This window comes from Solanum dulcamara, chromosome 11, assembly GCF_947179165.1.
Source record: "Solanum dulcamara chromosome 11, daSolDulc1.2, whole genome shotgun sequence".
NCBI lineage: Eukaryota > Viridiplantae > Streptophyta > Magnoliopsida > Solanales > Solanaceae > Solanum > Solanum dulcamara.
Window position 1 is genome coordinate 51,759,674 of NC_077247.1, and position 26,032 is coordinate 51,785,705.

The following is a 26,032-nucleotide window of genomic DNA, read 5'->3' on the forward strand; positions in this document are numbered from 1 at the left end:
TAATGTCATAGTCTTTTGGGTACCTTTGTTTGTTCCTCTTTTATACTATTTTATTGCCCTCGATGACTAACACTTTTATTATCAAGTAACAATCATATCTTCTTAAGGTATTAATTGGAACGATTTCACTAATGAAATCCTTTTTATAATCCATTGTAATATTATCTTTGCTAATCAAATCCTTTTTAGAATCCATTGCAATGTTATCTGAAATAAATTGTTCACGTAAATTATAATAAGAATAATATATAAATTAATAACAAATAAAATTTGATGATATAAAAATATTAGCGTACCTCAAATATTACTTTCCCTGAATATATGAAAATTGTGAATATAGGACTATGTTAGTTATAAGATATTGTGAATACATGAGTATGTCAATATTAGACTCAACTAACATAAATAATGACAGGATCTAACTTGAATTAAGCAACTTAAGTTGGCATAGCAATTAATATTGTTATGTCCAAATTAAGAATATGGAAAAAGAATGGAAGAAGAACATGAAAATAAAACAGGAGAGATATAATATAAAATAAAGAAATCTGAAAATTGAATTAAAGTGAACAAAATTTTGGAATAAGACGCAGAACCAATCGATGAATTCAAACAAATTGTAAGAATATTGATGAATAAATTTATGATATTAGATAACCTTTTATAGACGTAGAGTAGTCCTAAATAAAAAAGAATAGAAATTAATATTGGATTAAGATTACCGTAGTATTCGTAGTACTAAATAATAAGTATTTGGAATTGGATTAGGATTTTGATTACAATTTTGTTGACCTGCTTACGTTTTTGTTACTATTTTTGGCTTTTTTTGCCTAATTGTTTTTTGGAAGTATTAACAAAAGTTTTTCATATTATTTTGGATGATTTTTAACGTTTATGTGACTTTTTTTTGGGCTCCCATTTTGCCTAATTGTTTTTTGGAAGTTTTAACAAAAGTTTTTCATATTATTTTGGATGTTTTTTTTGACAATTTTAGTTAGAAAAGGATTTTTCGTGTAGGAATATAATCATGATAAGAAAATCTTCTTTATTTATTATTTAATTAGATTTATTATAGTTAATATTTAATATCATTAAAATAATGGTATATTAATTGAAGGAAAATGGTGAAAAGACGATTTTGTCTAAAGATGAGTCTTTTAATGAAGGGTAAAAGTTCAATTAACATTTTAAGGGTCTTTATGTTTTTAATATAGGACAGACTAGTATTTATGAACGTGCTTTGCACGTTACTCCAAATTAATTATGATACAAAAATGAACCCTAATGACTAATCCAGAGTACCATCCTCACACCCGACTCGAGACTCGACTCCAACACCTAAATCAGGACTCAACTTCCGAATCAAGACTCGACCCAGACTCCCGATCTAGGGCCCGATCCAAAGTTGTCCAAGACTTGACCTGAGACTCGACTTCTGACCACGAGATCTGACTTTCGAACTGGATTTGATCCCAACACTCGACCCCGATACTTGAGATGGGACCCTATTCCGATACTTGACATAGAACCCGACCTCGACTCTCGATCTGAAACCCGACACGGAATTCCACCATGGCACCTAAATCGAAACCCAACCCTGACACCCTTCCCGGTATCTTACCTCAATTTCTGACTCGGAATTCGACACTAAAATTGAAATTTGTTCTCGATTCGACCCGGAATCCAGGAGTAGGGTCTCATAAATTGTTGATTGAATATTTTTTCCTTGATTAAAAAATTATATAATAGATAAAATTATCATTTGTTATTTTTTCACAATAGACAAAATTGGCATTTGTTATTTTTCTACAAAAGTCACTTTTGAACTTACCCTTTTTGTACATACTTCTGATCTTGGTCTGTTTTTGTTGATAAAAGGGCCACTGACCTGAGTTTGATTTTTTTAAAAAAAAAGAAAAGAAAAAAAATTATTTACTATTTTTAAAAAATAATTGTTATTTAATTATTATGCAAATATATAGGATTTTGAAGTTAATTAAAATTATGACTATTAATATTTACTCATTAAGGACATAAAAGTCGTTCAATATTTAATGGATATTTTGGTCGACCAATATTATTAAACGTGTAGAAATTTCTTACTCATAGTTTACTTGAAATAGATTTAATATTAAGCTCCTAATATTAATAGGATAATATGTATCATGCAATAAACTTAGTCCTAATAGAAATGTGTTTTGTTTAGTCATAGTATATAAGTACATTTATACCCATTGATAGTTTTTTTGATGGAGGAAATTTTAACTTAAAAGGAAAAATAAGTAAATCAACTTTTAGTGAATATTTTGGTCAATCAACATTTATATTTGTGCTTTTATAATAATATAGATAGATAGATTATTTGATTTTATTTATTTTATTATTTTATCTTATTGCAATTTTTTTTTGGGAGGGAGGATGTGAATTGCTGGTAGGGGTGTACACGAATTGGATAAAAATCAATCCAAATAAATTGATTAAATAAACCAATTTTATTTGGTTTTGGTTTGGTTTGATTTTAGATTTTTTTAAAAATAATAGTATTTGATTTGATTTTGATTTTGTTAAAAAAAATTAAAGAAATAGCCAAACCGAACCAATGAATTATATACATATATTTTATTATTATACATACATAATATATTATTTTTATAAATAATTTTAAATATCTTATATATGTTTTCATCAAATTTATTTATGAAAGAAAAAACGTTCAACACACGAACATTTATCTTATTGATTTCATGTATGTGAGTGTCTATTATAATTCTTTATGGGACTAGGAATGTCATTTTCTCTTCCTCTATGCCAAAATGGTGAATTTTAAAGCTTTATTCACAATAAATTCAGTGATCGGAGATTTTGTAATGTCAGTCGTTTTAACTATTTTTATTTTGAATGAATTGTTATCTTTTTTCATCTCTTGAATGAATCATTTCTTTTCTTTTTGTGTATGGTTAATAATAGAACAAAACTAAATCAAATCGAAACCGATAACAACCAAAATCGAAAAATGCTTATTATACTTGGTTTGGTTTAGTTATGAACTTATGATACTTTGAAAATCGATTAAATTGATTTGATTTTGATTTTGACTAATTCAAACCGACCCGTGAACACCTCTAATTGTTGATAATTAATTACAAGCTGATTACTTTTTCTTTTTTTCTTTTTATATATATTTATATTTTTTAGTTTTAATTTATCTTTTATTTTTATTTTTCTCATTCTATGTTTTTTAAAAAATATTTATATTCTATCTTATTTATATTTCATAATTTCCTTCTTATTTCTCAATGTTTACTTCTTGTGATTCCATGCAATTGTTAATATTATCTATTTTTTTATTTATTTTTTCATTTAGAATAACTTTGTTAGTATTCTATTTTCTTAATCAAAGTAGAATTGAATAAAATTATAGACTTATGTCTTACTTTCTTTTGAATCATATATATGTACATTATATTGAAATTTGACATAGATTATTACGTATGTTAATTTTTTTGTTTGAATTTTTAACTTATGTTATATTTTTAGAATTATTTGATATATATTGAGCGTATCAGTATAAAAGAAGTAATAACTTTGCAAAAAAATAATAATGCAATTTGATATATTTCATATGCGAGAGCCTTGATGAATATATGCTATAGAACAATAGAAACATAGACCATGTGATAGTTCTTATGCAAACAAATGAGTACAGGATTGGTCTACAAAATTGTAAGACAACATCAACATAATTGAAATTGTTATAAAACAAAAGAGTATAAAGTAAATGCATAAGAGAAAAATATATAGAGAAAGATTGATTTCTTATTCAATTTTACATTGATTATTCAAATGAACGGAAATGACTTTCTATTTATAGAAGAATTAAAGTTGCCGACAAAGTTACTTATAAGACCCTGCTTGCAAAGCCGCCTATAAGCTGTTGAAGAAACATGCTTGCAGAACTATTTGTAAGCTACTTAAGGAACGGACCTGCAGAGTTTTTGTAAGTTGCTTAAAGATTCTGCTTGCAGAACTGCTTGTAAGTTGTTTAAGAAATTTGTTTGTAGATCTGCTTATAAGAGTAATAAATGGATATCCACAATCAAGTGTATTCATAAGAGAAATAACAATTATACTTAGATTTAAATTTAGAAACATGTTAAAACTTTAACATATTTATTATGTAGAAAATGGCTTGAAAACTAAAATTCTCAGTCGTGAAATTAACAGTTGGCTCGAGTTCACGTTTTAAATTGAAAATAATAATAATTAACAATCAATATTTATGTCGAATTATATAAATAAATATTATGTGTCTTTTAAATACACATATTTATAATAGCGATCGAATAGTACACATTCTTATAGCACGAGAATTTGATTTTATGATCAATATAATCAATGAAGTGGGTCCAGAATTTTAAGATCTCAAGTTTCAATATAGATAAAAATAATAGATAATTTTTCCATATATTTAAATTTTTTGATAAAAATAATTACCAATACTCATGTCCATGTGAGGTACTAGCAAATATCCTAAAAGTTAGTGAGGTTCGGAATTGTCCTTCAACACCACAGTTAAAAAAAATCAAAAAATTACATATATTTCCACTCAAATATATAATTACTACAATTAATTGTTATTTAATTATATTATATCTTATCATTTAAATCCATCATTAGATAACGATAAAAAGATCTATTTTGTGTAACGATCAATTTAATGTGATGGGATCGTTATTTTAATTTTTTTTTCTTATTTTATCTTTATTTATTATTATTAATTCTATTTTATTATTTATTCTACCTTTTTATACTAGTTCTACTTACAAATAATAAAAATCGAAAGGAAAATCGCTGAGAAGGCGGAAAGACGGTGGAAAGAACTCAGTAGTGATTCCGTTTCTTTTTTTTTCTTCTGAGTATTCAATTGTAGATTCTTCTAGTCGGAAACCCTAGTTTACAATGGAAATCGATTGTGGCGAGTATCAGTTAAGGTGTCAGCTTACAGGTCACGAAGACGATGTATGATTCTTTCTTCTCTTTTGCATTACTAGCACTGAATAATTAATAATTCTTGTCTTTACATGTGAATTTCACCCCGAGGAACTTATTGTTCATAACAGTTCAGTTATTGGTTGCACAATTGATTGGATTCTTGAATGCTAATACTACTAATGATTGACTTAGAATATGCTCTCATTATTCTTGTTGATATATACGTATATATATTTTTGCACACACAGGAACATGATGGAAAGTGTTATCTTTGGAATGTGGAAATAATTTTTGGATCAACTTTTAAATTATTATTATTTTCCTTTGTCAAAACTAGGTCCGGGGTATATGTATCTGTGACAATGTTGGTTTTGCAACATCATCTAGAGATAGAACCATTCGGTTTTGGTCTCCAGATGAATCTAATCACCGCAGTTTTACTACGTCAAAGATACTGCTAGGGCATACAAGTTTTGTTGGCCCACTGGCTTGGGTTGCTCCCAGTGAGGAGTTACCTGAGGGAGGACTTGTATCTGGTGGCATGGACACTCTTATCTTGGTGTGGAATTTGTCTACTGGAGAGAAAATTCAGACACTTAAGGGTCATAAGTTGCAAGTTACAGGTATTGCTTTGGATGGCTCAGACGTTCTATCAACATCTGTTGATTGGTATGTCAAATTTCTTACTTCATTTGAATATGCTATTTATTGACAGCACAGTTCCTCACACTTACTAATCTAATCCATTGACCTTTGTTCTTCTAGTTGTACGATTGAAAAAAGAGAATTTTCTTGTTATTTTTCCTGCATTGAATTAGCGATTATATTACTCTCTTAGTGTATACTAATTTTCTCATTTGAGTGACACTGGGCGGCAGCAACAACAACAACAACATCCCAAGTGAAATCTCACAAAGTGGGTTATGGGGTCAGGTTAGAGTGTATGCAATGACAATGGGCATTAAGTCAATAGTTGAGTTTTACGGCACGTAAACAGAAATAGATCTTAAAGGGGAGATAAAGTGAGCTAAAGTGAGCTCATCAGAGACAAAAAAACACTAGGTTATTTCTCCCCATTGATCAAGTCTTGATGGATGGAGTTACCAGGTACCTGTGCTAGTGGGCGGTAGTAGGTATCCGTGAAATTAGTTGAGGTGCGAGTAAGGTGGTCCAAACACCATGATTGATTACCGAAAAAAGTGGAGATAGAGTGGGCTTTAGAATGAATTCGAACTTTTGTTAGTATATGAGTAATTCAATGTTGCCTATATTACCTCATTTGGTCATACAAAAAAATTGATTGTAGAGTGTGGTCAAAGATTCTTTTTTAGGAACTAATTAGAAAAAAAGATTCTCTTTTAGGAACCATGAGGTTTTGACAATTGCAAACTATATCTATTAACAGTGGATCAACTAGCATTTGGAACTTGGATGTTTTTAGAGTAAGGAATCCAAGTACGGTTGACATATTTTTCTGTTCATGTTTGTTGAGTGCCTTGGGTATTTCCGATCTTTGCAATATACAGCCCAGGTCTTGTCCTAGCATCCTTCTTGCAATGTGTTAAGGTCGATGGCCGTTAGTTGTGTAAATTAGTGGTTATGCATGCCTGTCTAGTATTCCCCTGCTCAAATACCTCACTACTTCATTGGATGCATGCCTTCATGGTGTTCCCCTTGTTAAATGGTTTGCTTGCGGGTCATTTGTGCCTAAATTTCCAGCTGGTTAATGTCCATTGCATGTTATGGGAGGCATGCATATAATTTTATAAATGTGTCAATGGACTTCTTTGTCGGAAGCTTTCATGTTTGTTTACACGTTCCTTATCTCAGGACATTAAGACGGTGGAGGAAGGGCCAAGAGGTTGAAGTTTTGGAAGCTCATAAAGCAGCAATCCAAGCAGTTATTAAATTGCCCTCAGGCGAGCTTGTTACAGGTATCAAGTGAAATTTTACATTTTTAGGCATTTCTAATTTTTCTAGTTCATCTTGACACTCTTTCGAATTTTGAAGATCCTAAAACTTAGTTGCATTATCAATTCACCTAAATATCAAGTAATTTGCATTTCTACTGAAACTTATCCATTTTTTAGCATCACAAGATAATATGTAGGTTGACACTATATAAACTAGGTTTTATATCAAATAGCCTGTGCCTGAATGATGTTGATTATGTTGGTAGGTTCAAGTGACACAACACTGAAGCTTTGGAAGGGAGCAACATGTATACACACTTTTTCTGGGCATACAGGTTTGATGCATGCTTTATTCATATGAATGTGGCTCTGGGATATTTTGTGACATTTATGTATTTGTTCGTCTTTTTCATCTCTTCTTAAAGCACATGTGCTATATTCCCTCTTCATCTATTTAAGTTTCGTTAATGTCTCTCTTTAAGTATGGATGTTAAGAAAGCATTTGTTAAAAGGAAACACATATGGGTGGTGTGATGCTTTTCATGATTAAAAAGTTGTGATTTCTAGAAGTAGCATTTGACATTTAGGCTATTCCCATCAGAGTTTAATCATTGTATCTCTTTTAGGTCATTATCGTTCTATCTTATTATATATCTTTCTATGTGTAGAAGCATTTGTTTTTCCGATTGCTTTCTTTATTTGTGTTGTACTCCGTGCAACTCCTTATGCTTGTTTGTCAGTCTTGTCCTTTTCAAAAGTTTCATGCTGTGCCTGCAATATGTGCTTATGGATTGTTGCATCTTGCAGACACTGTTCGAGGCCTTGCCGCAGTGCCTGGTCTAGGAATTCTTTCTGCATCCCATGATGGGTGAGGCTTTGCTTTATATTGTCATCTCTTTTTCTGTACAGTTGTGTTTGATCTTTAGTGTGTTATACTTAGTGACCTTTTGTACAAAATACAAGTACTTCTGATGTGGGATCTCAGTGGAATTTTGATATGTCTAATACTTTAGTAAATAATACGACAAGAGAGGAGAGTTAAAGCAGTAGTCTGTTTCTCATCTTGTCAACTGATTAACAGGATGTGAGGATTGTTGTCATACTTTGTTAAGGTAATAAAGGAGTCTTATTTGAGTTGGCATACTTTGTTATAGAGTAAGCTGTGTGTATAGCTGGAAAGATAACCTCTCTCATTCCTTTGGTTTCGTCTTGGTTAGGAAACGACAGCAACGATAAATTGCACATAGTAATGTGTCGCCAAGAGTGACATGTTAAGTGTTTTTTTTTGGAAGAACTGGGGAATTATATCATATTCTTCCTTTTTGGGTGTTGCAATGATTGGGCGATATTCAGGGCATTGTATAGAATATAACCACACCTCTCGTGATAAAGTTGCCATTATGCCCCGTTAATTATTTGAAATCTCAATAGCTTTTTCAATGGGAGGAGAGGTTGTGTCAGTAGATCCTTGCTATGTTGCTTGGATACCGGTGTTGATATCTGGTACATGTTTAGATCTAGAAGTCGGATTCTTCATCACATAAATTTAGGATTCAAGGGTATGGATTGGAATACAGGTATGAGTGTTGGATACGAGTACGACTAATAGATTCAAGGGTATGGATTGGAATACCGGTACAAGTGCTGGATATGACTAATAAATGTATGTTACAACATATATAAGTGTACTTTTCGACAATTAGTTGCAGTTATTAAATTAAAGCTGCTATAAATAATTTTTTTGTGAACACTTAATATTTTTTCATAAGTTATCTTGTGTAATCGCAAAGTATTCTAGTACTTTATGTGTATATATAAATCAAAACTCAAACTGAATAACCAAACAACTTATACTTATTCACCATAGGTGTAGTCGAAGCGCCCAAACTAGGTTACCAAATCCGGTGCAGATCTCACACACGCCACAGCACACCCAAATCGTGTTGGATCGAGACAGGTGCAACAAGGTTTTTGAAGGAACTGAGCAACATAGGATCCTTGCAGTGAGAATTGATATCAATACATGGTGTATACGTGTAACTTTGTATTACAATAAGCATATGGATATACATATGAACGAGTAGGAGCTTTACTGGATATTCAACAGAGACTCTTAGGGTAGTGCTTGGATATATAGCAAGTTAACAACAGGGTATAAGCTTTATGGAGAGTTGTGATTACAGAAAGTATGGTAGGGGTCAGAAGAATTCAATGGCAACAGTAACTTCAAATTAGGGAAGAGAGGTAAGAGTTAATTTCTGGAAGTAGAGATGGACGGCAGTTTGAGCGTTGCCTTTTCCAACCATTTTTCAGCATCTCAAGTAAGTGGAACATGATAATTCAATCAAGTGCACATGTTTGAAGATGGCAAAACCTTGTGAGATCTGAGATTCAGGAGGAATTTACAAGATCTAGAGGTAAAAGAACTTCAGAAACTGTATGGAATTTATCTATAAGCAGATAGAACAGTTGGGAATGAAAGAAAAAGGAAGCAGTTACTCTCGATGAAACCCTTATATACATGCTATTAAAGAGAAAGGATACAGGGTTCCAACTCTATCAGGTTGGAATCCTAGGATGTCAAGGAATGTATATTTTTCAGATGTTTGACAACAAGGGGATCAACAACGGGAAACTTGAGAAAAGAATATTAATATTTGAACTGGTATTCTACATCTTCAAATTTTCAGGAGAAGATGTGGGCCACTCTTTGAGTGAATTTTGTGGTTGTGAGCAAGTTGTGGTGGTCAATACTAAATGTTTATTAAGTACGACGTTCAATCCTGGCAACTGTAAAGCAAATTGTTTAGTTGGACCTTCAAAAGGAGGATTACGATGGAGAATATGGATATAGCTCTATTGGCAGTTAGGTTGGTGATTGGTGGAGAGGAATTGGAGACTGTTTGAAGGGGTAGAAAGTGAGTTTTTACAACTGAGACCATGTCTGTTGTTTTGATCAACTTTTATTGCACTCATGAGATCCCTGTTGGCACTTGATTTAGCATAGATGTCTGGGTGTCATTCATGAAGGATCAATTTTTTCTGTAGGTTCTCTACTTTTTGTGCTTTTCCTTCTACTATTCTCACCTGTAGGGTTCACTGTTTGTACCACCAGTTTATTAGGTGCAAGGTTAAGATTCTGAAGTTATTCGGTTATCTCACAGAGCCCTAGTTTAATCTTCCTGTAAGTTTTTTTGGTCCTTTTCCTTCCTAACAAAGTGTTATTTCTAATCTGTGCATTTTGACAGTTCCATAAGGCTGTGGGAACTTAGTGGTCAAGTTCTACTGGAGATGGTTGGTCACACTTCTATTGTCTATTCTGTCGATGCTCATGCCTCTGGGCTTATCCTCAGTGGCAGTGAGGATCGTTTTGCAAAGATCTGGAAAGGTAATATTGTAATTCATCCATTGTAGTTGTGTACATTTTTTCCCAATGATCTTTTTGTATATGCAACTCTTGCCATACCTATCTCAGCCTTTTGGCTAAGATCAAATTTATGCAGTTCTGTCTGTTTAACCAGTAAAGTTTTGTTTCAGAAATGGTGGCTGATAAAAACCATTTATTGTAAATTGTGAAGATCGTAATAGTGGATGTAACTGTTCTGGTAGTTGCTTATTCAAGTGAAGCTCTTTGGAGTTTAGCCTCTGATTTTGCTGTATTTGTTCTTTCTTCCTCTTTGCTCTTCTAAAACTGGCATTGGTCTCCTCAATTAGGCACTGATTATTACATAATAACATTTCAAAGTTCATTAAATCACTGATGGGATAATTGAAAGCTCCCTTCTCATTCTGTCATTTATCTATAAAGGGGGGAAATGTATCATGACCACCATATCCTTAATTGTGTAATTTATTGTGTAAGTGACTGTATAAAGAAAAATACTAATGTACTGAATGGTGAATGCTTGCTAGTAGCTACTGTGACCCCACGTGCCCCCATTTTTATTTTAATGTAGTTTCTTTGGCAAAGGACAGTTGCATTGAAGGAGTTTAGGAAAAACTCTCTTTCAAATACCTAAGTCATAGTAGCCACTGATATATCCTAACTGCAACTGTAAATGTCCTCTATTTCCTTGATTTTTTACATTGTGATATTTCTTATCCAATTGTCTCCCTCTAATGGTGGACGTGAAATCATTGTGTTGCAGATGGAGTCTGTGTCCAAAGCCTAGAGCATCCCGGCTGTGTTTGGGATGCCAAATTCTTAGACAATGGCGACATTGTGACCGCATGCTCTGATGGTGTTGTGCGCATTTGGACTGTCCATCAGGATAGGATTGCTGACCCGCTAGAACTTGAGTCATATGCTGCCCAACTCTCACAGTACACGCTCAGTAGGTTTGACATCTAAACTCTTCTTATTCGTCTTTCTCTGCCATATTCTTGTGGATTCTGATTAGTCCTTACTGTATTCCTTTCCTCTGGCGTAAAGCTTTTGTGTGATTAATAGTGTAGGATGAAATACTTCAGCATGCAGAGCTTGTTTATGATAATCACTGTCACAAGTCTACAATAGTCATGTTATCTTTATGTTTTTGTTTTCTCCTTTGCCTTTTTTTTTGATTCTAAAGGTGCTTGCTCTTTTAGGAAATTCTAAATTCCTAGTTTGGTTTGTGCATGAAGTTTGTCAAAACTAAATATCTTTCTTGCTGTTCATTTTCTCTTACGTGTGGCCGTTGAATTAAAAGATGCTCACAGATGCATTGCTGTTTGGATACCAAATTATATATTGGTGGTCTAATTCAAGTTACATTTCATTTTATCTTAGGAAGCGAGTTGGAGGGTTGAAGTTGGAAGAGCTTCCTGGGCTTGAGGCCTTACAAACCCCAGGTGTGAATGTGATAATGCCTATTGCTATTGGGGATAATTACAGTAGATGGCCATTCGGCCAAAGTAATTACCAAAAAATGGCCATTCGCTGTATAGGCATGTATAATCAGTGTATATTTCATGTATAGTCAAGCTATATTTAGTTTTTGAGTGTATCATAATGTATATTCAGTGTATAACTCATGTATAAGTAATCTATATTGTATAGTCTATGTATACTTTCTTTGACTTTTGGCAAGCTATATTGTATAATCACGGTATATTTTCTATGATTTTGGCTATTTTTTATGTGAATAAAACATGGCTATATATGTTGTAAACTAATTAGTTTATTGTATATATTTGAAATTGTCCCTTGCTATTGTCCTAAGTATCAATGATTTGAATCGTCTCATCATTTTTCATAAGTTGTCACATTAATTTACTGCTGGACCAATTAAAAAAAAGTGTCCGGAATTTGAGTAATAGTTGGATAAGTGACCCATCAAAAGTAGAAAAGGAAAAGAACTAGTAGTTGCTTATGTGACTATTTTTGCTTCTATTTGAATATTCAAAACTTAGAACCTGCTCAAAAGAACTTAAGGGTAACAGGAAAAATCTGTCTGACACTGCCTGAAACCTTTATTATTGGAAGTGAATACTGGATCGAAGTTCTCCCCTCTCTGTAACATTTTTCTTTTGATGTGTTGAGCAGGTACTAGTGATGGTCAGACGAAAGTTGTCCATGAAGGAGACAATGGAGTGGCATATGCATGGAATATGATGGAACAAAAGTGGGATAAAGTAATAATAATATTTGTGTTTGTATTTTGCTTTCAATGATATATCCTCCATATATTTGGTCATTTTTGCACCCAAGGGTATGGCCTTGTGGTCAATGACATGGATTGAAAACCATGAGGTCTCAAGTTCAAATCCCAACAGAGACAAAAAAAAACTAGGTGATTTGTTCCCATCTATCCCAGTCTAGGTGGACATAGTTGTTTGGTACGCGTTGCTGGTGGGAGGTTTGCAGGTACTCCGTGGAATTAGTCGAGGTGCTCGAAAGCTGGTTTGTACACCACGGTTATTTAAAAAAATTTCGGTCATTTTCATTCCTAGTCTTTTGGGCTTTTTATTTTGTTGTATTTCCTTCTCGTTGGGGATACCCAGGGAATTGGGAAGGTGTGATCCTCTGCTAGTGTATATTTGATTGTTTCTTGTGCTCTATAGCTAAATTTTGGTCTGAATATGCATGAACATCCTTATAGTTAATTTGTATTAGCTTATGTCACTGTCTGCATTATACAGGGGTTGCATTTGTTGAGGATTTATATTCTTCTGTGTAGTCAAAATTGCACGAGTACTTTCTGTTGCTAGCCTGTCTACATACTTTTGACGCCTTGGCCCTTGTTCACATGCATGCTGTTGTTTTCTCATTTATCTATTATTTAATTAAGTTGTCTATTGAATTGTGGTCCTCTGTTCTTATACTTTTTGTCATCAATTTAGATTGGTGAAGTGGTTGACGGGCCTGATGATGGCATGTCACGCCCTCTTCTTGATGGAATCCAATATGATCATGGTCAGCACGGCTTATTCTGTTCTACCCTCTTCACACTGGGCTTTTATATCATCTTTTTACTTCCAATCACCATTGAACCTTTTTTTTTTGGACACAGTGTTTGATGTTGATATTGGAGATGGTGAACCTGTTCGCAAATTGCCCTGCAATCGCTCAGGTATTTTAGTTTTCTGTTTTGAGTTAATTAGGGGGGATGTTTCTGTAGGATTTGGAATTTGGGTCTTCCTCTCAGCTTTTTGTTGGCATGGCGTGGTGAAGTTGTAATAATACTTGGACACATCTTACTCTGGGCTTTCTAGAGTTAGCATCCATGGTTATGTTTGTCTATGCTCTGCGTCACTTGGAATAACCTTGCATGCTTGACTTGTTTGAGTTTGCAGATGTTTTTTTGTAAGGGATTTTGCAGATGTTTTAGCTGGCTTATATGGGAGACTATATGGTATCAAAGGGTCTTTGAATAGATATCAGATTTTTATGATGGTTTTGTTTGGGCGGGGTTATTATGATACTATGGACTTTAGCGAGGCATTGTCAATGCAGTTGCAATGAGGACTATGGATAGGTTTGGAAAATGTGTTATCCAATTGGGGAATGTATTTGCAATTGTCACTACTGCCTTCCGATCATTTTTCACATGCCATTTACTTTAATGATGAACCAAAATATAAAATCTATATTTATGTGAGTTTTTTTTTTAAAATAACAGGTAACATTTTTGTGTATTAATAACAAACTACCCAAAGTACCGAGGGTCTTTCGAAAATAGCCTCTCTATCTCCATGAGGTAGTGATAGGGTTTGCGTACACTCTACCCTCTCCAGACCCCACTTGTGGGATTTCACTGGGTATGTTGTTGTTGTTGTAATAACAAACTACACAAAGGTTGTGTAATCCCCCGTATTTACATCCTGATGAGCAAAGAATTAAGCTCCTAGTCCTTAATCTTCTCATAGGGAATCTAGTACATCATAAATTGATTCTAACTCTTCCATTAAGCTATGTTTACACCAAAAAAAGAAAAGCCCTAAACATTTCATCTTTAGTTTTTGTATACTAATGGCTTTGTCTTCAAACCAAACTTGGTTTGTTTCTCCCCACACAGTCCACCAAATACAAGCTGGGACAATTTTCCATCTCCTTTTTTGATTGGAGGGATTGGTATCACTCTTCCAGCATTTCAATACCTCAGATACTCTTCCCGGCATAGTCCAGCTAATGCAAGTTAAGAAAATCTTCCACAACTGGTCAGTCCAGCTGCAGTGAAGAAAGAGATGAGAGATTGTCTCTGCTTCCTTACCACATAGAATACACCTTGAGCAAAGATTGAAACCTCTCCTCATGAGTTTATGTTGTGTGAGTAAAACTTCTCTAGCTAGTGACCAAGAGAAGCATGCAACTTTGTGGGGGATCTTAACCCTCCAGATCACCTTCCAAGGCCAAGTCCCACTTTGATGGTTTGATGTTGTGAATATTTTGTATGCTGCTTTCACTGTAAAATTGTTTCGCTTATTCCTTAATCATATCAAGGAATTTGCCTTAGATGATGTTCCTTTGAACTGGTCTAAAGTTCCAAAAAAGCTTGCTAGTCTATCAATTTCCCAATCATTTAAAGCTCTTCTAAAACTCAAGTTCCATCCCAGTTCACCCCAAACCATTTCAATTGTTGAGTTTTGTTGTTGATTGAGGGAGTATATGTCTGGATAGAGCTGCCTTATGGGGCCTTGCTCTATCCATTTATCATTCCATGGATCTACTTGGCTTTAGGGGTCGGCCTTGTTGTGAGTTTTAGGCATGAAACCATTAATAGCATGATTTAGGTTTTTCTTGGCTATTGAATTAAAAATCATCGGAATTTTTTAATTATATTATTTGCTGGAAGAAAAAAGAGAGAATTGAAGAAACCAAGGGCTTCTTGGACCTACTTAAAAAAACAATTTACTGTATTTTGTGGTTGGAGTTTTTAAGTAGGTCTAGGGGGTGGGCAAATTACCCCATGAAAATATGACCTGCCCAAAGCAGGTTGGGATATTTTGCTGTCGGGTCAATTTTCGCATAATCCAAGTCAACCTATCTAAAAGTTGGATTGATTTGGGGTAAATATGCAACCATATTAATCAATAAAGAAATTTGTCAGTATATATTTTTTAAGTTTATTCTTTGATATGTTAGATATAGCCATAATAAAAAACAAAAAGTTTTATTAGTTTCGTTTGGTAATTTATCAAATTATCAGAAAAGAAACTAAAATTTGGTCACAATTGGGCGGGTTGCTCTATGGCCCCGTTGTTTAGCCCATTTTGACTCATCTCAATTCTCATCTCAGCCAAAGTAACCTTTTCATTGATTTAGCCTATTTTCACCCGCCCAAATTTAGGTGAACTCGTCCATTTGACACTCAAAAGTAGGTTGTACCATTTACAAATAGTATTTAGCTAAACCACACTTAAATATGGTATCAGAGTAAGCAAAGGTCATGTTTCGAGTCTCACTGCTTCCCATTATAAAAAAGTATCTTCACGTGTTTGGCCCCTGTAAAAGAGTCAGCCTTGCACTTGCGGGGCTGTTTTGAAGATACGATTAAGTAAATAAATTGAAAGTGTATGTGTTTCTTCTCTCAAATCAAAGTGTGTGTTTATCCTTTCTTCATTCTTATAAACCTTTTTCTGTTTTAACTTTTTAGGGTAGTTGCACTTGTTCCTGCATGACTTCTGAATGGATTTTTATGTTTTGAGGATTATGCATTCTTTTCTGCCATCAATCTCTATCTAATTTCTTAGAAATTATAGGGGTATAACTTCGCTGTTTCTTAGACAACTCTTCGTGACCTGACATCCAAAACTTCTTTTGTCTAATTGACAGATAATCCATATGACATTGCTGACAAGTGGCTACTCAAAGAGAATCTGCCTTTTTCTTACCGTGAACAAATTGTGGAGTTCATTCTTCAAAATACTGGTCAGAAACAGTTTACTCCAGATCCATCATTCCGTGACCCCTACACTGGCAGTAAGAAATATTTATTTGGTTATGGAATAATACTTTAATTTTGATTTTGCTTCTGCCACCGCTTTTTCCCTCTGTTTTCATGGTACTAAAATATGTCTCATATTTGTTCCTATCTCTTACGTGCAGGTAGCGCTTATACACCTGGTCAACCTTCAAAGCCAGTTGGTAAGTTTGACGTATTTTAAAAATTACTTGTTTCCCAATTTGCCTTTTTTGCAGTATCTATTAAATAAACTTACTTTTGTCATTATTACTTGCAGCAGCAAAACCTACTTTTAAGCATGTCCCCAAGGTAATCTTTCTACAAAGGAACCGAACGAGTTGACCGGACACATTCTACGGCCAGTCAAATAGTCTCCTTGTACTGAATGTTCATGTAGATCCAGTTATAAAACTGTAGGCACAAGTGCAGCAAAACGTATTAAAGATGATCTATGTAGAATTCGTATGTTCTGTGTGATACAGTTAGTATATGCGGTTTTAGTGCTGCACATATAAGTTGTAGATCTTTTATGATAGGAAATAGCTAATAGATTTATTTGACTCGCTGTCGTATTCAGTGATCACATTAGCACAATTCAGTTCGTCTTTCGGTCAGGATTGTTGGCTGTTCTAGTAGATGATAAAAGGTTTATGCATTATGCTGGTGTAAACTTATCATACACTACAAAAGGGCTTATTGTACACTATCAGTCTGTTATATATGGATGAATTTAATGATACAAACATATGGAATGGGTTTTCCCCTGTTGTGGTTCTCTGAAGATTAGTGTGGAGAAATGAATAGTGTCAAAATAATATGAAGCAATCGTCATATGTTTGGCTATTTATAGTATTTCATTTCAGAAAAGAGACCAACCACACCATTTAGTCAATTATTTTGCATGCAAAACTATGAAAAATTGAACTTGCTTGTATGAAGTATTGAACTGATGAAAGAGCACTTTGCTACTTTAAAACACAGAAGATATTTTTGTTTTGTTTTGCTGATACCAGGATTTTTCTTTCATTTTCTTTCCAGAAAGGAATGCTTGTCTTTGATGCAGCACAATTTGATGGTATCTTCAAGAAAGTTTCAGAGTTCAATAATACTTTACTATCTGCCTCAGTAAGTTGTGTTTGTAATCGGTACAAACTGTTTCTTGTCCTGTCATTCACAAGATGTATATAATTCTATACCCTGTTTAGGCAACTATTATTGCACTGTGATAAAAATTTTAACTAACATTATAAAAACAATAAAAAAAACTAGCATTTTGAGATGACTGGCTCATCTTCTTACTATTTATTGACCAAGTGTTAATTTGCTGTAAATAGTGTTTGAAGTCCTTATGATCACTGAAATGTCAATATACCTTTTTTTGCTATAAAGTTCAAAATATGAGATTTGAGAAGGGTCAGTTTTTCTTTTTCTTCTTTCATTACTCACGTTTGTTCAATAAATCATCCTGAAGGAGCAAAAACATATGGTATTGACTGAGGCTGATATGTCCAGACTGGCTTCTATCATTCATGTTTTGAAGGACACATCACACTACCATAGCAGTAAATTCTCAGACGATGATGTTGTAATGGTGCTGAAGGTGCTAGAATCTTGGCCGCTGACGATGCTATTTCCAGGTGACCATTTTTTCTGAAATATACTATTGATATTGTTAGCAATATCTGAAATTGCTATAAATTTCAAAATAATGAACCCACAACAAACCAAAAGTTGGTTCCAAAAACTAGCTGCACGGACATCCTGTTTCGTCTAAATTATGGAAATGATGTTCATCAGTTAAACACCACTTTTCATTATGAATATTATTAAACCAGGAGATTCAAATTAAAGCAGGTATAAGATTCCAACAGAACAGGCCTTGAAATTGATAATCAATTCCTTCTAACCCGTAGCATTCTTTTTGGCATGGTTCATCCAGTAAGGAGTTGTAGGTGCCAAAACTAAGCAATTTCAGGTGGTTGTCAGATGACATAAGTAAAAATTGTACTCTTATATTTCAGCTTCTTTTTCTCTTTTTTCTTGTATGCTCCATCATCCTTTTAAACAGGAGATAATCAGATTTCATCTCTACCAGAGTAAACAGATTAGTTTAGTTCATAAGCAAAAACCTTTGGGTTTGGATTGCTTGTATTTGATTTTCTTATGTGTTCAAAGTGTTTCTTATTTACTAAAATTTGTGTTTACTTAAAAAGTATTGATGGGAGAAAAAATAAAGAATTAGTGGAAAATAAAACTACAATTTACTTAGATTTATTGAATCCATAATGGATTATTCAAACCGTATCATGTAAATTCTTCCGTCTTTGATCATAGAAATGGAAGTTGTTGAGGAGAAGCAATTCAAAAGAGATTGTGGAAGTTTCAATATTTTTCCAGTTGCTATATATAGGATATTAAAGTTGTTCACTTGTTCCTATAAAGTGGTTGATGCTATGCTAGATTGCTAGTCCTTCACTATGAAGGAACTCAAACATGGTTGCGATTGTGCAAATCCTAACTTGATTATTCTTAATCAAGGTTGTCTTCTAATCTTATTGTTCTGATATTTGTTCATTTTCGTTGGCAGTAATCGATATTTTGAGGATGATCATACTGCACGCTGATGGTGCTGCTGTACTTTCCAAGCATGCCAACAATGCCAATGGTACTGAATTTGCTCTCTTTATGACTACCATGCTTGTTATTTTTGTGGAAGTGTTATTAGAGTCATGAACTACTTTAACAAAAGGTTTTGTGCAAGTCTTTCATGGTTGTAATTGGAAAGTGATCTCCTTCTTTACAATATGATCGCAGCTTGAAATCTTTTTATTAGTCTGTAGCTGTGAGTGAGTTATTAATGGTGAATGCTGTCTTCTGCCCCTTGCCTAACATGCAAAGGGGGAGGGGTGAATCTTGAGTTTCCCTTGTTAATTTAGCCAGTTGAAATGCCAGATCTTCTAAATAATTTTGCATGGTGGTGATTACCAATTTTAGTACCATGTGGGTTTCATAGTGATTTGTTCTCTAATTTACGTAGATGTGCTTATGGAGTTGATCAAGAAGGTTACAACCAGTCCTCCACTTCCTGCAAATCTTCTTACGAGTGTTCGTGCTTTGACCAACTTCTTTAAGAATGGATCCTATCATGATTGGCTGTTAAAGCATCGTGGAGAGGTAGTGATTTTTCCATGTTGAATGCTATGGCGACCATACTTGATAGGAATTCTGTCAGTGAAAGTTTAATTTGTTCAGAGTGCATTATTTTTGAGAATATTTTGATAAAGGAATATGATATCTAATTATTTTTGAGAATATTTCCTTTGTGTTTTCCTTGTATTTCTGTGGTGGTCGCTGGTAAATGCTTGAGGTTATTGGATTGAGGACACTGGCGTAGATGTCTTTTTGATTATTTCCCACCAATCTAAAATAAAAAATCTTTGCTGCTTCCTGTTTGATGTAGATCCTCCGGGATTTCTTGTGCCCAGGCTGAATTGATCTCTTCTGCTCAACTTGAAAACCTGATTGTTAGCTTCCTTATTTTCTTGCTCTGAATATGTGGATAATATTCCTTTACCATTTTTTGCTTTGTGCAATTTTTTGGGGCTTTTATGTGACTTGTACAGGTTATAACAGTGAGTTGTGTGTTTGTTTTTCTTTTGCTGTCCTTGTAGGTTCTGGATGCCTATTCCACTTGTTACTTATCTTCCAATAAAAATGTTCAGTTGGCTTATTCAACATTGATACTCAAGTAAGTAGCTCAATAAATATCTGTCCGAGGTTTAACCATCTATGATAAAGTTTTTCTGTATCCTTGAGGATATTCATGTCTGCTGTTGCTTCATTCGTATTTATTGTTATAGTTTAGTTTTACACTTAAAAATTCCAAGTCTTTCCCTTTAATGTGAACTTGTAGTATCCTATCTTTTTTTTAGTTTAACTAATTCATTATAAGAAGGGCACGTAGAACACCTTGCAAAAGGACATGGTTTTCTATGAAAGTCGCCCAATCTTTTATTCAACTAGGAACCTCATGGGTGCACCAAAAGAAAACAAGGGAAAAAGAATTTTCTCAAGTGAACAAAATCTTTCTCTACTCTATCAAAAGCTCTCTTATTCCTCTCCTCTCCATATGGTCCACATTAGTACGGAGCAACATTCCGTCCCTTCGTCTTCTCTTTCTTCTTCTAAAGGTCCAGCCAGCTAAACATTGTTTCTTTCACAGTGCCTTGCATCACCCACTCAATTCCAAACCATCTCAGAATTTCCCCCACAAACAAGACGCTATCCAGAAATATAGAATTTAGTTTTTTTTGATTTTGTTGTGCATTTAGCTCATCTCTGTTTCTGTTTGTTGTCTACATTTATATATTAAGAGCAGCTTCTTCTTTTTTCTGCTAGACCCCATGAAAGTGTAGTCAGAGTTGATTAGGTAAAAAAAATTCTGAGAAAAAGGAGCTTATTCTGCATTTTTTTTTTCTTAATCTGTAAATTCATCCTTTTTTTGATAATAACTCTGCAATATTACCATAGACAAAAACAAATAATTACATCTAAAGCACACCCCACTCCTTGACTTCCTTCCAGGAAGGGCTATCACAGAAGTGAGGCCTCAAAAAACAAAACCAGTTACATATTTTGTCAATGAAAAACTATATTTCTTAACTCTTTTTGATGTTCTGAACATGTCAATCCTTTCTCTATGTTCTAGTTGTATTTGCTATATGATAGTATCTCTATGCACAGTATGGTCCCATTACGTCTTCCATTTTCTAGCTATCCAAGTGTGGTATACTAAAGCTCCCAGCTCAGCAGCTACAATATCTTTGTTCATTCTCCTTTAATGCTTGCTCTTTAGTTTGAGTTGAGATGTTGCAACATCATGCTGTTGTAGAGCCAACCCAAACTATCAGGTGAAGTCGTCCCTTAATGTAGTAGTCCAATCACTTTCAAGCAAACAGGTGATGAGCAGATTCCATGGTGTCAGTCACATAAGCAGCAGGTATCAGTTTCTCAATGAATTCCCATCTTCAGCAGTCTATCTTTAGTTAGAAGCCTCGTCCCTGCACTTCCAATCAGAGAATGAATCTGTGTTTAGGAATTGTCACTGCACCCCATATCCACCTTGCCAGATTCCAAACAGACCTAGTTTCAAGCAAAGCTACTCAGTACTGAGTACTTGCCATAGCAGCCAAGGAGTACTTCCTATCAATGTATGAGTTCACCATATCACCATTAAGTTTGTGCAAGGTTTTTCTGTACCAACTGCAATCCACAGGAAGGGATCTGCATATCTTCATTATGTTTCATATTTACTCCATGCACCCATTTCACCCAAAGCACATCTTTCTTCTCATTTAACAGCCGCATAAGTTTAAACACAGAAGCAATGTTCCGTAGCTTACAATCCCTGATGTTGAGACCACCTAACTTCTTGGGAAGACAGACCCTCTCCCAGGCTACCAGAGCAGTCTTCTTCTTATCCCTTATTTTCAGTCCCCCATACCCCCCATAGGTACTCCCTGCATTCCGATCTACTGTCTTTAACACACTCTAGGGTAAGATGAATACTGAGCCCAGTAGTTGTGTAGTGAAAAAAGGACTGAGTTGATAACATGTAGCCTTCTAACATATGATAAATGCCTAGCAGAGGCTGAACATAACTTTAGCAGTGGTTACACTCCAGTTTACTCCATTTCTTTGGAGACAATGGTAAGCTCAGGTATCTTATAGGGAAAGATGCCAGGGAAAAACCAGTCAAATCCAAAAGCTATTCTTTATATCATCAACACCAGCTATAAAAATATTTGATTTCTCCAGATTTGCTGCTAGACCAAGCAGTCATAGTGAAATGCTGGATGGCCTCCTTATAAATTCATCCTTTTATTAGGTAGAACATGCACGGAAATTTTGTATTGCATTTAGGCTTCTGGGGGATGAATTGGTTATAATCTAATCCTTTTGCTTTTTCTTTTTAGCTATTTTCACTTGTGTACTACTAACTAAGGTTATAAAATGGGTCATACGATGTTTCGGACTTGATATGCATTGGAGCAGAAGTAATTCTGCAGATGGTTATATATACCTATTTCTGCATGCTCTTATTCTCATATTATCCAGCTTCCACAAGTTCTTTCGTGTTCTTGTTCTAACCCAGTAATTTATTGAATTTGTAGCTATGCTGTACTCTTAATTGAAAAGAAGGATGAAGAGGGACAGTCTCAAGTTCTTTCGGCTGCACTTGAGGTTTTTACCATTTAGTGATTGCTTCTGCCTTCCCCTTCCCCTTCCGAATTCTGTCTCCCCCCTCCCGTGCATTTCACTGTCTACTTCTGAGAAACAGAGTATTAATGCACTTTGGGTGGGAATATCTTTTCTACCTGCAGATTGCAGAAGAGGCAAGTGTTGAAGCTGATGCAAAATTTCGGGCTTTAGTTGCCATAGGATCACTGGTATGTTCTCATAGCTCTTTTCTTGAATTCTAAGTAAGGAAATATGCCTCAATCCTAAAATCTGTTTATTTGCCCGTTATTTAATTCATAATACCTCATTAACAGATGCTTGAGGGTGGTGTTAAAAGAATTGCAATGGACTTTGACGTTGCTAATATTGCAAAAGCAGCAAAGGCATCTAAAGACACAAAGATTGCTGAAGTTGGAGCCGACATTGAGCTCATCACAAAGCAGAGTTGAGCTGGTAACTTAACATGGGTGACGACGATTCAGGACATTATTTTGCCAGAGTGAAGATGCACGCGAGAGAATTATGCTCTGGTTGTTTACAGCTTTGGCCAACAAGAAGGATGTGATAGTCCCTTCGGCAGCTAGTATGTTTGTTGCTGTAGGAGGGTACCTTTATTTGTCTACCTTCGAGTTTATACGTGAAACAATGTCACGACTTCTCTCCGTAGACTAGATCTTTTCAGTTGTGTTTATTTTATGGTCGACAACAATGGTGAAACTGGTATAGCAAGGAAAAGGAAAAAAGGATGAATGTGATGAGAGAAGGGAGTTAAACTTGTAAAAGCAGTCAAAATTGGCAATGAAATCTGAAGCTGCGTGTCCTTGACCTTGCTTCGTTTTCAGTTTTTTTTTTTTTTTTTTAAACAGAAACCACGTAAGTGACAAGAAGGGTATATCTTCTTGATCCCCAAACTATAAAAAGTTAAAAATTGCTATGCTACATGCTACTACATCACGTTTAAGAGCTTTAGAAAGTCAAATTTAATTTGTGCCAAAGAGGATATGGTTGCCTAAAATTTTAAGACTTTAGGCAGGAGTTGATGTAAAAAGCCTCTATCTAATTTAAGAAATATGTTATATGTGGCGTATTGCATTAGCCATTAGGAGTTCGACTGTATTTTCTTTTAGGTTAGTGAGAAATAACCTATGTTTACTTCATATTTTGTATTTAAGAAAATTGGAAAAAAGAATTTGTCCGAGGGAGAAACTGTAACTTTTTGATGTTGCTTGTTTTACAATTTGGTTGATGCAGTAAAAAAAATAAATGATTTTACATTGTATAAGCTGTGGTTTTTTCCTCTGTTAAATTATTAATATAGGTTTGCCACCTTACGACAGTTCTCCACATGACAATACATTTAAAATCGTCAAATTATTAATTCACTAATCCGACTAAAATCCCTCGTTTATAATTGACTGTTTTTTCTTTAATGAATTGTTTTAGACTTGGGTAGTTTGGTTTGAAGACAAGTTATGTTAAGATCAGTTGTCTTGGTTTTATTTTTTATTGATTGTTTGATTTTTATTTATTTTTTTGTTAATTGAGATTTTTCATTTATAACCAAAATAGTTCGTAACAAAACAAAGCAGTAATGAGACTAATTGCTATTTCATTCTATCCATCTATTTTCCTACTCATACGACATACAAAGCAAGCAATCTAAGTTATTGCATTACAAAAAATGCCTATACTCGAAGGATATTGATTGTGTATCATTGGTATCAGTGTCAACCATCACCCTTCGTGCCCATCGTGCCACAGAATACCTGGGAAAGAGCTACCTACTTGTGGTAAAGTAAAAGCTAAGAGTGGAGCCGTCGAGGACGACGGATGCGAAGCGTGGTGGTTTGTTATAATTCTAATGTCAAAAATACTATATCTGTTAAATGGAAAGCTGATATGTGACTTATGTAACCTTGGGCTCTCCCACCTTAATAGCTAACTTTGAGGGTGTGGTTCTCCCTGGGTTGTATCAGGGACTGAAGTACTGGTTGCCCTTTTGCCTTGTGCTGACCTCTGATATGGATATGCATTACGACCTCCCTATGAACATGGTCTGTGCACAATCTTCCTCGCTGAAGTCTAATCTTATTCCTTTTTCTCCATATAACATAGACTATCATGACAAACATACTAGTAGAAATTTCAGCTTGTCCTACAGTCTTCTTAGCAATAGTACTGATCCAAGTTAATTTTGTTCTTCAGTCAGAAATGCCCCTCTAAAATCCTAGCCAGTTGCATAGTCGACCCCATAAAGTCCTACTCTTAGCATCCAAAGTAAAGATGTTCAAAGGTTTCTTTTGTTGTACCACAAAACACAAGTCAGGAGACACTTGTATGCCTAATTTTTCGAGCCTATCTATTGTTGTTAAGTCTTTTTTGGACAACCAACCACATAATAAACTTGAACCTAGGGTGTACTCCATGTTGCAAAGTAATGCTCTTCCACTTAACTCTTGGAAATATTGGCATCACATAGGTATACATCTTCTGAGTAAAATACTTCCCACCCCTCTGTATCTTGGCAAACTCAGCCATCAAATTCCCCTGTCCAGCTTGTCTTTGTAGTAATACATCTTTAGAACCCAATATCTTTCTTACTATCCAAGATGCAGTTGTAGGTATATGTACCGTTTCAAGCTCTCTGTTCTTTATGAAGTAACTGTGTATCCATTGGATTAATAGACAGTCTTTTTTCCTTGCTACATTTCATAATTGTTTTGAGTGTTACTATCTTGTTCCATAGCTTAAGCTCAATGATATTAAATCCACCTGCAACATTTGGTTTGCATATTGTTTCCCAGAACACTAAGGCTTTCTTGGATATAAATATTGTCCTTGTCCATAAGAAAGTCCTGCAGATTTGTACTCTTAACCTTTAAGACCTTCTTAGGAGAAGAAATACTTGTGCCCAATAGGCCTGGAGCCCAAAAATCACTGATTTGATCAATTGAACTCTACTTGCATACACACCAGTCTAGATGACCAACATGTTATTTTGATACTGATCTTTCCAATTAAGGGCATAAACTGATTTGACACTAAGCTTTTTGGAAGCCAATGAAACTCCCAAGTATCTGAATGACATAGTGCCCTCAGTGAAGCCCAGTTCATTCAGCAACTTCTGTTTAATGTGGTTTGCTACTCCAACAATGTACAAAAAGTTCTTGTCTGCATAGACTTGAAGTCCTCAAGCTCTAAAACCTCATAAATGCTTCATGTAATAGTTTTGACATATATCAGATCAACCCTGCAATACATTAATAAATCGTCAACAAAGCAGGCATGTATACTTTCCAACCTCCTACATCTAGGATGGTAATTCTGATCCAAGATCTCGGTTAAGAGCAATATTCCTAAGCCTCTCCAGCTGTAGATATGGACTATCTCCGACATGATGAATTCAATTCCATATGCCGAGTGCAAGGTTTGCAAACTCAACGCTATCTGCTCTAGTTGGAGCTATTCCACCTTTGTTTAGTCTTAATGTACATGGATTTCATG

General features: G+C 34.5%; 1 protein-coding gene across 3 annotated transcripts; it reads left to right on the plus strand.

Annotated features, from left to right (window-relative positions):
• The first annotated feature begins 4,832 nt into the window (after positions 1-4,832).
• Positions 4,833-23,358, plus strand: LOC129872270 (uncharacterized). Of its 3 annotated transcripts, none has more exons than XM_055947191.1 (22): positions 4,833-5,019; positions 5,330-5,661; positions 6,823-6,926; positions 7,172-7,240; positions 7,713-7,773; positions 10,154-10,293; positions 11,054-11,243; positions 11,674-11,735; positions 12,430-12,518; positions 13,227-13,299; positions 13,397-13,456; positions 16,159-16,305; positions 16,432-16,470; positions 16,566-16,597; positions 17,327-17,413; positions 17,760-17,925; positions 18,876-18,953; positions 19,326-19,462; positions 19,960-20,036; positions 22,462-22,531; positions 22,672-22,737; positions 22,843-23,358. In XM_055947191.1, the coding sequence occupies exons 1-22, from the start codon at positions 4,960-4,962 to the stop codon at positions 22,975-22,977; spliced, it is 2,274 nt and encodes a 757-aa protein (XP_055803166.1). In that variant the 5' UTR covers positions 4,833-4,959; the 3' UTR covers positions 22,978-23,358. The 3 variants fall into 3 exon arrangements, with proteins under 3 accessions (XP_055803166.1, XP_055803168.1, XP_055803167.1); XM_055947193.1 differs by having other exon boundaries at positions 22,907-23,358; XM_055947192.1 differs by having other exon boundaries at positions 16,569-16,597.
• Positions 23,359-26,032: the final 2,674 nt, after the last annotated feature.

Bases quoted from the DNA above. Each gene is read 5' to 3' on its own strand.
- LOC129872270 (XM_055947191.1), top strand. From the start codon at position 4,960: ATGGAAATCGATTGTGGCGAGTATCAGTTAAGGTGTCAGCTTACAGGT. The intron at 6,927-7,171 runs GTATCAAGTGAA...TTATGTTGGTAG, and splicing joins CTCAGGCGAGCTTGTTACAG to GTTCAAGTGACACAACACTG. The intron at 20,037-22,461 runs GTAAGTAGCTCA...TTGAATTTGTAG, and splicing joins TATTCAACATTGATACTCAA to CTATGCTGTACTCTTAATTG.